The sequence below is a fragment of the Theobroma umbraticum genome, unplaced genomic scaffold (assembly GCF_002168275.2).
Source record: "Theobroma umbraticum cultivar Fairchild unplaced genomic scaffold, ASM216827v3 scaffold_44.0, whole genome shotgun sequence".
NCBI lineage: Eukaryota > Viridiplantae > Streptophyta > Magnoliopsida > Malvales > Malvaceae > Theobroma > Theobroma umbraticum.
The window spans coordinates 4,441,062-4,453,588 of record NW_018397255.1 but is presented as its reverse complement, the minus strand read 5'-3'; the positions used below and the strand labels follow the sequence as shown (position 1 = coordinate 4,453,588).

The window sequence follows — 12,527 nt, the reverse complement described above, 5'->3', positions numbered from 1 at the left end:
TGTCCAGCCATTTTGCAGGAAATTTCATGACTTATTATCACCATTTATGTTGAATGTCCCTGCTCATCTATCCATATCTTTTCTGTATAACTAGTGTGCTGGTTAAATATAATTGTACTGATTTATGTTCAACTTTTTTCAATGGTATCAAATGTACTCCTTCCGGCCATTCAAACTTGTTGCATAGATTAAGCACGCTTCTAGCATTTGAAATTTATATATGAATTGTCAAGCTGAGATGGAATTAAAGTCGCAGAAGAAAATGTCAAAGAATCAAAATAAATTTGGGCAGTGATTGTTTTCCTTTAATTCTTTGCAAATGCCTAATATTGTCTGCAAAGCAGCTTGGATGGTATAGAGGTGAGAAGTGCTGCTTAGAACAGGACATGGCATGTGAAGCTTGTTTTTTAGACATTTAATCTGTAGAAGAACTGTTATACATTCTTGCTCCAAAATGGTTGTTTATCTACAATATCATTAATTCTTATCCCCGCCACATATCATTAATTTTGTCAATTTTTGTCTGCATTAGTCTTGTTCCACCTTTTTCCTGTTGGTTTCTTCATTAAATAGCGGCTTTGTTATTCTTGTATGGTGGGCTTGGCTGCTTGGGATCTGCTATAAATGAAATCTCATGCTACAGAAAGCAAAAGGCGTAGCCCTGAAAAAAGGTTGATATTTTGCAAAGAAGCTAGTACAATCTGTACTGGATTTGGCACTTCGCAATTTGACATTCGATCAAATTATATAGGCGCAAGATCATAGACCAATATCAATGTGCAGATTTCATTAATTAAACCAGAACTTTGCAATTAAGCTCGCTTTGAATAAAAGGGTATTCCAATGGGGATCATGTCTTGACAAGTCCTCGTGCAGCCAACCTGTTATTGGTTTACATTGTGGCCGGACGGTTTGTATCGTCCATACTTCCTTTTTGGCTGAACATTATCTTTACAACTTTTCCATGTCGGAGCATAGTTCTTAAGAGTCTACCAGAAAATTAACTACTTACAAACATATCTAGGGCAGCATAATAGAAAAAGGAAAAAAAAAAACGAAGGAAAAGATGCTTTAAAAAAGGCTGAGGCCCCTCTCCTGCTTGCGCTTTCTTCCTCGCTCTCTCTCTCTCTCAAGCAGCAAGGCAGAAAGTCAGACCAGCTAATAATCCCAGCCAAATCTTCCCTGCCAAAACCAGCATATCAATGATTCCTTTACACTGTCTAACGCTCACTTTTTAGTTTTGTTTTTTCCTCTACCCAACAGAAATTATACCTTTATGCCCCAAGACAAATCCCTTGGCATATTCCACTTAAAGATAAACCAAATCATACGTGGTTTAGCAAAACGGAAGTTCACTTTCTAGCAAAGCATAAGAATCTAATACCCCATCAACCCAGTACCCACCATTCACACATTAAGCAACATGAGCAACAAAATAAATCAAGAATAAAGAAAAAAGAGAACAAAACAACTTACAGGTTGGTAATGAAGTGGAACTCCAAGTAATCTCCTGATCCTCGTCATCCTGAAACGGATTGTAGTTATTGTAGCAAGCTGTAGATGTATTGAAACCATTCTTACATGCGCAGACAAATGAATCACTAGGAGGAGAATATCCACAAAGACCACCACTATCTTCACAAGTATTGCATTTGTTGTTCATGTCATAATCATCAAACGCTCCATTTGTATACTTCAATGTCACCCCGTACTGCCATCTACTAGGGTCTGTTGGAGAATCCTGAAATGAGGCAATTGATGCATACCCTATACATTTCATTGCACGCAGGTCCAACTCACCTTTGCTGTTAAAATTCGCCGGCGAGTACACGCAGCAAGTGTTGGTAGGAGGGAACAAATGGAGGCCGAGGCTGACGACGGAAGGGCAAGAGTAGATAGAGGCGCAGAGGTCTGAGGAGGAAGGATCACAGACTGGAGAGCCCTTGATGGTGAGGGAGGACGTAGGGGGAGTGCAGGAGAGGAGGAGGAAAATTGATGGACCTAGCTGGAAAGGGCTGGCCCAGTCAAGGCCCAAGTTGGGTGATTGTTGCATGGAGCTGCATGTGGACATGTAAGGCGGGGTTATGGTAAGGGTTGAATCTTTGTAAGATACGGAGGTGATAGGGTAAGAGCCTGTATGAGTTGTGAGGAGGAGATGGTCGGAGCTGCAAGTTACATAGGGTTGAAACCGGGGAGAGCCGCAGCCGTAGCCGGTGCCAAAGGGGTACTTGACCTGAAGAGAGCCGCATGTGGACTGGCATGCTGAGCCAGGGGCTGATGAAGTTTGCAAGGGAGTGAAGAGGGTGATCAGGAGGACGATGAAGGGAAGAGGAAGACTATCCATACCAGCTTAAGTTTTTTGTTCGACTCCCTTAGACCAAAGGGAAACGGGTGGTTATATTGGAGTTTTACTTTTTCGTTACTTTACTGAACTAGACAAAAACAGATACTTTATGATATAGGCGCTGCAGAAGAAATCCAAAACAAAGAAAAAAAAGGCAGGAGCTGTTAAATGAGTGGATTAGAATTTTACAATGAAAATTTCAGTGCCCCTTGATTATATGCTAACAAACTTAGCCAGCGACAGTACTAATCTTTAATACATCAGTTGTCTCTCTTTCTCTTTCTGTCTCTCTTGAATTGAATGTTAGCTCTTTGATTATACCTGACCTGAGAGCTTTTTACCTCAGAGCAAGCACGCCGAAAGGGATGAGAAACTGAAATCTTTTCATTAATATGAGAATTTAATAAACATTAGTTATCTGTTTAATCTAATAATATCTGACGCAAGAATCTTTCCTGCAGGTTTGCTAAGCTCAAAAGCCAACCAGAACCTTGTGCATGACCAAGTATGCTGAAAGCAGAGGTTATTGGATCAGTTGAGCTAAGATTCTTTCAGGATAAAAGGTCGGGTAGGTACCTTTTTCTTGGCACAAAAAATCGTCAATTACATCATTAACAAGTAGTGGCTCTAACCCTTCCCAGGTTCTGGAGAAACTTATGAAAACTCAACCCAAGATCAAGATGATCTGCTTTGGAGGCAATTGCTTGTGACTATGTCGGGCATAAGCGGGTTAAGCAGGACATTGAATTTACCTAAAAAATTACCTTGGAGTGCATATATGTGCAAGCTGACAATTAAACTCTTCCTTGATAAATTCACCATATTCAATCAACAATCTCCTATTCGGATAAAAATTACTGCAATGCACATAATTAGACCTTATTTTTAATATACCCGCCATATATATTCACCCATTTAACTCATAACTAAATTCACCTTGCTTGCTTTTTTCTTGTGATTTGCTGCTCCAGGATTATTCCTGATTGGCTGTTGTAATTGTTATTGAGGTGTCTTTTTTTGTTGGGACTCTGCCTCTTTCAATGAAATCCTGTTATTCAAAAAAAAAAAAACTCATAAAACTATAAGCTAAAAGGATTCTTCCTTTAACTCATATTCATGCTCCACTAAAATTTATTAAGATAGACTTTGTAGAAATTAAATATGATTTTAACTGTTTATTTAAAGCCATGCTGTTTGAGAGGTTAATTGGAGGCTCAATTACAAGAATTGAGACAGAATTAAAATAATTTCAAAAAATCTCTTTCAATGAGTGCACTATCTCATCATTAATTTAATTGAAGTTTAATATTTGAGCATTTGATTTATTGATTGATATATAATCTCTCTGTTTGAAATGCAGGATTTGAATTATATTTTATTAAAAAAAATTGATTGAAGTTTGAATTTGGCCTTTTTACTTTGTTAATTTGACATTTTTAATTCATTTACCTAAATTTTAATAAATTCAGACTTACATTTTTATTAAAAATTGATTTAAGGACAATTGATTTAAAATTTTGCTTTCACATGTAGCAATGATTGTTATATGTTGAGATGAATTAGTTTTTTGCCGACTATATGATACATTTTAGTTTAAAATAATAATATTTTCTTTTAATTAAAAAACAATTAATATATTTTAAATATTGAAAGGATGATATTATTTTATTAAAAGTAAAGCTTTTTTAAATCAATATATATGATACGATTCAATTTGACTTATAGTATATTCGACTTGCGTGTATAAGAGAGTTGAATTTTTCATGAATTGGTAACCTATCAATCTATTCACAGGCAAATTAATAAGTATAGTACAATATATTTGATTCTTTATTGCATTTGGGCTAGACTTAATTAAAATTTGATCCGACCCAGTTACTTAAAATTGCAATTTTAATTGTTTTTTTTTTACAAAACATACAGTTTTTTAAAGTTTTAAACTTAAATAATATAAAATTAATTTTTCCCCTCATTTTAATTGTTTAGGAATTCAAAGTTTTAAGTTATACTAAAACATTAAAGAAATCTATAAAAACTTCTTTTTTTTTTTGCTTATTTAAAAATAAGTATTGAATTTTGTTTTTTCAATTATGCATTTAAAAATTTTTTATGTGCACAAAATAAATATAAATGTGCATACACGAACACTGATGCAAAATTCTTATATATATATATATATATATATATTTATACATTATATACAAAATATATAGTATATGTTATTTTAAAATATTAAATTATTTCTTATATTTTATGCATTATTATGTATACAAGAAGTTGGACAAACAAAACATTTTTAAATTGAATCACTTCATTCTTCATAAAAAAATTAATACTTTTATTTTAAAATTTCATTACAATTATAATTATTTTACTTTGTTCTAATAAATTTTAATTAATTTTAAAATTTTATACCACATTCACAATTCTTTCAAAAAATTACTACTTTAGTTTACAAAACGAATCTTGGTTTGACAAGCACGTAAAACTGCTAATTACTTCATAAAAAACAAAAATACTACTAAGTGCTTTCCACATATCGGACGAGTAGTAGCAAAAGGTCAAAAATCTTGGAATCAATCCAACGGTGAAAAAAGTCTCCGTTGCAACTTGACAGCCATTTTTCTAAAAAAATCCAATAAAAATTCAATATTTAGAATTAGAGGCCCTAACCTCATCCTCCGCCTGCTAGATACCTCACCAAATCCTGTCTCTCTCTCTCTCGCTCTCGCTCTTTCCTTCTCAGAGAGAGCGAACCACTTTGGAGCCAAAAAGGTTCGCAAGTTAGCTCCTTATTCATGCCCTAATTTTGAATTCAATTTCCCCATTTTTCTTTTATTTTTGCTTTAAAATCTAAATTCCTGTTTGTGTTGGCTCTTGAAATAAGGCATGCGTATTGAAAATTTTAATGTTCTATCAATTATCTGGTCGCTACTTATTGTCATTTCATGTTTTTATTATTATTTTATTTATTTTGTCATTCATGAATTTTTAATTTACAGTTTTTCTTTTTGGGTGGTGGATGGTTTACCCTAGTGGATAGAAGGATTTGAAGTGCTTTGCTTAGCATTTGGATAAGTAATTTTATTTTCTACTTGAAAGATTTTTCTTTTTGCTACCAATAGCCAGAAAATGCACAAGTGATTTTTGGTCTTGAATGATTAGTTAGGAATAGCTTTCGATAAGTAATTGGAAATGTGCTTTAACAAGCGTCAATAGTTAACATCTTTTGAAGGCAATGAAGATACATACCTAAACGAAAACTAATGAAGGCAGAAATTCCACAACAAATGCGCGTTGCCTTGAAGCAGTGGACAAGAACAGGTTTAAATGCTGCCTAAATAGAACCTTGTTTCTAGGGTCAGAAAATGGTTAGTCAGGGTTTGCCTGATATTGAAGTCTTTGAAACTATTTGTTAGTCTGAACAAAGTGTGACATTCAAGATTTGGAAATCTTGCTGTGGGTTTGTTTTTGTTTATGTAGGCTTTTGCACCGTTAATGGTAATTGTGGCCATTTATAGTGTTAAAATGTTGTGCTCATCATAATAATTAATGAAAATACATGGCCTTTCAAATAGTAGCCCATTTTTTCCATCGAGCGTCTTTAAATTACGATTTTGGATTTGTCACAATGAGCAGCGAAGTGTGAACTTCAATATTAGGAGTCTACCGGTTTATTTTATTTTATCTTATTTACTCTTGTTATGTTAATGGTAACTGTTGATGTGAATGATGATCAGGAGAATAAATGCCATATCCTTTGGATTTATTTTGTTTTTAACCCATTTGTATTACATTTTTGATGCATGAAGAAAGTCTTAGTTATTTTATTTTACTTTCTTTCTTGTAAGGAGGCATCGTATTGAGCTTAGTTCATTTTGATGGTGCAGTCAATCAATTCTGAATTTTCATAATTTTTAATAATATTCATATTTATCATTCAAGAGTACACTAAGTTTTGAGTTTTTATCTAATTCAGCCTGTGAAAGGTCATTCAGAATAAACTTGTAAATCAGGTCCTCTACCCATATTGGATGGCCATTATACCTTGCGGAAGTACATGGGTTGCCCAGTGCGGTATTCGTCCTCAGTTCACTATAAGATCTTATGTCACAAACCGAATAATGACAACACAATTGGGGTAAGTTTTCTGCTTAACGGTTTTACTTGTAGAATGGAATTTGCTGAATTTAATGGTTAGACTACAATTATTTGCTTCTGGAGCTTTATATAGAAGTGGAATTGCTAAATTTGCAATGTTATTGTTAGTTATGGTATTTACTTTTATGGTTTCTTCATCAGCATGCATAACATTTGTGAATTTATTGATTCATAGCATTTTGGTGAACATAATTTAGATGGGCGAATTTACCCCCTTTCTTAATTCCTCTTTTGCTTGGCTATATTTGTTGTGTTGATTAAAAAGAGAGGGAGAAAGAGAACTGGGTGGTGTATTACCTCTAGCCCTAGTACTCTATTTGCTGGTATCTATGAGAGAATAATTTAGGTGTTTATTATTCTTACGCAGAGTCACAAGTAGGATAAATTATTTGGGAGCGCCGAGTTCAAGCTTATTTTCCCGTGATTCCTTACCATTGTTATCCTTTGTGGGATCATCTCAGACTTCACATCGTCGTAGGGGTGCACGATTTATTGTTAGAGCTGAAACTGTGAGTACAAAACTTCCAGTTTCCTTTTGCTTTTATTTTTTGGTGAAAATTGAGGCTGTAATGGTTTTTCCATTATTTAATTATTTATTCCGAGCCTTTCAGTAACCAGTTTATTGCTGTAATCGGCATCGTACTCACTGTTTGCATTCTCAATCTAACATGATAATGTTTTTAATAAGCAGGACTATTATTCTGTTCTTGGGGTGTCAAGAAACTCTAGTAAATCTGAAATTAAAAGTGGTATGTTGACTTACCATAGCTTTTTTGGTGACTATCTATTTTATTCCTTACATGATTGTTTGTGGCATTATGTGCCTATTTTATTTTGCTAATCTATTTCTTATTTATGGTTTTGCAACTTACTGTATTTAAGTTTACACAGATTTAAGGATTTCTGCATTGAAAGTTTTAAAACATTGCACAAGCTTAATTTTAAGGGAAGGTAGGTTCAAATGAGATAAATCGAAGAGAACTTAGAGATGACGGATGGCTTAATGTGAAGAGAAATTAAGACACATTGGAGGACATAAATAGGTAGAAATAACAAGCAAGCATAGAAGTCGAAAAAATCACTCCCTTTTATTCTATAAAAGTAAGGCATGTACTTAGTAATTCAAGGGGAATAAAATGAATGCTTGCAATCTTAGAGAGAAATGTAAGACTATTGATCAGTTAAGGCGAGTTGACATATGGTGGTATTCACATTTAAGGTGCAGGCTAATCAAAAGGAATTCTCTATTTGGTGTCTCAACTATTTGAAGGAAAATTCATGGTTGGTTAGATGACAAATGAAAAATGTTCTAGCGGATTATGATGCATATGACTAGAATGCTGCCAAGGTGGTTCTAGACAAAATACTGATGCAATTAGTCTAGATGGATATCGATTTAAGCCATTTATATAAATTTTTCCTTAGATGCCTGTAAGTATGATATATTTGACATTTTCCCATCATCCAAGGTTTATTTTGGAATGCCTCTTACCATAAACTTTTAAATTTAGATTATGTTGATTGATGGATATTAGTGGCTAACTGACAAATGAAAGGGATGTATGTATGAATTTGATGAGTACTCTTGGGGATTTAGTTCCTTTTGAGTATCGCAGTGTTTGCTAATCCTGATAATATGTTCCTGTCTTCCATAATGCTTAGTCATTATTTCAGATGAATAGTAGAATTAATGTATATAAATGGGGCTTGCATCCATTATGCTGATGCCATAACAAATGTAATTGATTCAGTATGAGTGTCATGGCTTATAAGTGAACTTTTTAAGCTTTAGGATAATTGAATGTTTGTGAGAATTCTGGGCTGATGCTTGTTTGCCTGGGGGAAAAATGAAACTTTTATGGAATATGATTGTCTTGATTTCATTGGAGCTTCAAAATTGCTGAATTGTAAACTTACATACATGTACAAGTGATTGATCATGATGAAAACTAGATTCTCTTTTGGTTATAAGTACCACAAAAGTAAACTTTGTTATTTCTATTGCAATGGTCTGCTCTTATCTCCTGTATAATATTATCTTACTGTTTTAAAATCTTTTGTTTTACAGCTTATCGGAAGCTTGCTCGGAGCTATCATCCGGATGTCAACAAGTCAGTTGATAATCTTGTACCTCTTGCCTTTTATTTGTGGTTCTGTCTGTTACAGTTGTCTGTATTCCATTACAAAATTATGTTAGTTGACCTCAGCTGGTAAATGTATATGTGACATGCAATGCTAGGAAACTTGAATTTTAGTTGCATGTGATTCAGATAAAAGACATGAGATGATGAAATCATCAGCAAGTTTGTAATTATCTGGATTTTGGTGGGATTTGGTGTGATGCAATCCGAGAACTCGATTGGGGTTGCAAGAATCTACTCACTGGAAATTAAGCTCAGAAGAAAGAAATAGATAATAATGAACATCTGGGAATGGCTAATTATTAACCTATACAACTTATTTAGAAAAACCCTGTGTGTGTGAATATTTGGGCCATAGTGTTGTGTCTAATCTCTGAGAATTGTCAATGTTTCTTTCTTTAATTTATTCTCCTCATTTTCTTCTTCTTCATTTTTGGATCCAGTGATGGTACAAGCTGTTTCCTACAGAAGTGACCACAATGATAAAGAGAAAAATAGCATCTCTCATTCTGATTGAATCATAGCAATTATCTTCCTTATGCTGTTATAAAATATAGGTTAGGCTGTTGCTAGGGAAATTCTGTAACAGTACAGGTTAGAATTCCCAGAGAAATCATATTAATTAGATAGATCAATGCCTGAGCCAAAAAAAACTTAGATAGATCAATGCCCATCTTTTTTCCTTTTAATGTCGTCATCTCAGGTTGTAGGAATTGGGTTTGGAGATTTCTGTATATGTAGCACACTCTGACCTTCTTTTGAGTATTTTGAGTTATCTAATCATTCTGTCAATTGAAAAGTGGCGAAAGGGATGTCTATCTATTTTATGCCCTAAGCGGGGGTTTAATAAAAAAAATTGATGGCATCTATATCTAAATTGAGAGCTTAAATAATGGTTAGGAGAATTTGTTAGCTGGAAGAGAGAAAATAAAATAGTAGTCTTAGATTTCCTGAGTTAGATATTTTATTGAGTTTGTGTTCAATATATTTTTAAATATGTTTGCTGAATGGGAGAGTATATAGAACAGTAGTTGCAGATTCTGACTCCGGTTCAAATATTTCGTCTTCTGAAGTCTTCAGAAATAATGTGTTGCTAGTTACAATATCTTCTTTAATCCAAATATGTTTGAATTGTAGTGCTTTTTTGCCATTCTTCTTTTCTAATCATTCTATTTGATTCTGCAGAGATCCTGGGGCGGAGCAGAAATTCAAGGAAATTAGCAATGCATATGAGGTAAGAGTTCAATGTTATTCTTATTTGGGGTTTCTTTTATATGACTGAAATGTGTTAGTCCCTGTGGTGATATCTGATCTTTGAGGCACAATATGTTTGCTTAGGTCTTGTCAGATGATGAGAAACGATCTCTATATGACAAATATGGGGAGGCAGGACTTAAAGGTGCTGGTATGGGAATGGGGGTAAGTTAAATTCGACTGATGCTGAACTAGATCATTCATTTCAAGATTATTTGCCTTGGATTTTCTCGACATCTTGTTATTGATGGCTTGTTTACCATGCCAGGATTTTAGCAATCCTTTTGATCTGTTTGAGTCACTGTTTGAGGGCATGGGTGGTATGGGTGGCATGGGCATGGGTGGCCGAAGTTCCAGGAATAGAGCAGTTGATGGTCAGGATGAATATTACAGTCTTGTACTGAATTTTAAGGAAGCAGTTTTTGGAGTTGAGAAAGAGATTGAGATAACCAGACTTGAAAGCTGTGGAACTTGTAACGGGTCAGGTGCAAAACCTGGCACAAAACCATCCAAATGTAGCACATGTGGTGGGCAAGGCCAGGTTGTATCATCTGCAAGGACTCCATTGGGTGTCTTCCAGCAGGTAATGACATGCTCTTCCTGTGGTGGGACAGGAGAAATTTCTACCCCATGCAATACATGTTCTGGTGATGGGCGAGTAAGGAGAACAAAAAGGATCAGTTTGAAAGTTCCGGCTGGTGTGGACTCTGGTAGCCGTTTAAGGGTCCGGTCTGAAGGAAATGCTGGAAGGAGAGGTGGGTCTCCTGGTGATCTCTTTGTTGTTATTGAAGTTATCCCTGATCCTGTTCTAAAACGTGATGATACCAACATATTGTATTCCTGCAAAGTGTCTTATATAGATGCAATTCTGGGAACAACAATCAAGGTACCAACAGTGGATGGTATGGTTGATTTGAAGATACCAGCTGGGACCCAGCCAAACACCACCCTTGTAATGGCAAAGAAAGGTGTCCCTGTTCTAAATAAAAGCAACATGAGGGGTGATCAGTTGGTCCGTGTACAAGTTGAAATTCCAAAAAGGTTGAGTAGTGAAGAGAGGAAGCTTATCGAGGAGCTTGCTGACTTAAGCAAGGGCAAGACAGCAAGCAGTAGGAGATAGTTGCTAGGGCATCATTGGTATACATCAATTGTGTGCTATTTGCCCCGGAAATATGTATTCACCTTTTAGTGTGTGCAGCTTCAGAACTACAGTGCTTCCAAAAAGAATTTGGCAGTTCTCAGATGCTTGAACCGCTAAAGGGGAAAGCGGCAATCTGTAGTCGTAGGTATAATTATGTTGTGATAGGTTTGTCCCGCAGAAAGAAATTTTAAGGGAAACAGGGGTTGTGAAAGGAGGAAAAGAAGATTAGAGATACATCCCTCTTTGATTTTGTTATATATTTGATTGCAGTCTTTTATTAGCTATTCTTTGAGATTGAACTAAAATTTGGGCAACAATGTTACCCTTCAATTTTGTTTTATTTTTGATGAACTTTGATGAATGAATGATGAATCTAATGCATCCAAATGCATGATAATAGTTCTGTCATTAGTTATCAGGTAATACTGTCTTCCTTTGCCTGCAAACCTTAAAAAGAATGAACGTAGACATCCTTAGGTATATGTTATACTGATATCTCCAAGACACAAGTGAATGATGAAAATGCATGAGCCAAGGAAAGGGATAACGTTCAAAAGAATACTAGATCCAATGTGTGTGTGTGTGTGTGTGTGTGTACATAACGCCTGTTAGTATTCCAGAATATTTCTTATATTCCCTTACCATGTCTTGATGTAGGTTGCTTCATGTAACTGTAAGCCCCTTTGCAGATATATATTCTATTTTTAATCCCATTCCCTACAAGAAAAACATTATTCTTCTACCTATCGAAGAGGAATAGAGGATGCCGTCCTAGATTTTGTAATATCATTATTATAGTCCTGAACCTTTAGTTTCACACGAGATGGATGCCAGTTCTTTAACAACCAGGCCAGGAAAAGAGTCACAGACACAAAGAAACGTTGGAAGGAATCCCCATTGACAAGACTGAAGCAGCTTCCTTGTATCTTGGGGTATCAAATGAGATGAGAGGTATAGATTAATATCAGTTCTTAGACGTTGGAAGGTGCATTTAGTTTAATTTATCACCCCCACCCCCCAATTGGTGGCTTTTACAAAGCGCGACTTCGACTTTGTTACACAAGTCAAACAACGGAGACAAGCTTAATGGCATATTCCCTAGAGGTTTATATGCAGTGCCCCTAAGGCAGGAACATTTGGTAGGTGATATGTGTTGTTTATTTATGACTAGCTTGCTGGCTCGGAGAGTTGAAGTTTGTTGCTGTGCATTTTGTCTTGTACTAAACTGACCTTTCATTCTGATTTGTCTGATTGAATCCGGATTTCATTTGGTTCACCCTGTCGTCAAAACGAGAACATGAGAAGATACTTAGAGGATTGAATGCTTGTTTTGGATGACCCCCGCTCGTTTCCAAAGGAAAGAAAAGCAGTAAATGAGAAAGGAAAGATGAAACTTTCTTTTATTGGATCGTAGCTGATGCAGTCAATCTAAACTGCCCGATTGGAAGCAGGCGTCATTCGGGTCAGGATTCCATTTTAAATGTCA

General features: G+C 35.3%; 2 protein-coding genes across 4 annotated transcripts; one reads left to right on the top strand and one right to left on the bottom strand.

The window, feature by feature from the left end:
- Nucleotides 1–785: 785 nt before the first annotated feature.
- LOC110409598 (uncharacterized) lies at nucleotides 786–2,511 on the bottom strand. The gene is made up of 2 exons (XM_021418999.1): nucleotides 1,477–2,511; nucleotides 786–1,182 (listed from the first exon to the last, which is right to left on the bottom strand). The coding sequence occupies exons 1-2, from the start codon at nucleotides 2,342–2,344 to the stop codon at nucleotides 1,130–1,132; spliced, it is 921 nt and encodes a 306-aa protein (XP_021274674.1). The 5' UTR covers nucleotides 2,345–2,511; the 3' UTR covers nucleotides 786–1,129.
- Nucleotides 2,512–4,996: 2,485 nt separating this feature from the next.
- Nucleotides 4,997–11,452, top strand: LOC110409282 (chaperone protein dnaJ A6, chloroplastic-like). 3 transcript variants are annotated; one of them, XM_021418575.2, is made up of 8 exons: nucleotides 4,997–5,119; nucleotides 6,324–6,485; nucleotides 6,873–7,014; nucleotides 7,197–7,254; nucleotides 8,574–8,616; nucleotides 9,832–9,880; nucleotides 9,985–10,065; nucleotides 10,169–11,452. In XM_021418575.2, exons 2-8 carry the CDS (start codon nucleotides 6,379–6,381, stop codon nucleotides 11,018–11,020), a joined length of 1,332 nt encoding a protein of 443 aa, XP_021274250.1. In that variant the 5' UTR covers nucleotides 4,997–5,119; nucleotides 6,324–6,378; the 3' UTR covers nucleotides 11,021–11,452. The 3 variants fall into 3 exon arrangements, with proteins under 3 accessions (XP_021274250.1, XP_021274252.1, XP_021274251.1); XM_021418577.2 differs by having other exon boundaries at nucleotides 5,017–5,119; nucleotides 6,361–6,485; XM_021418576.2 differs by having other exon boundaries at nucleotides 5,027–5,119; nucleotides 6,343–6,485.
- Nucleotides 11,453–12,527: the final 1,075 nt, after the last annotated feature.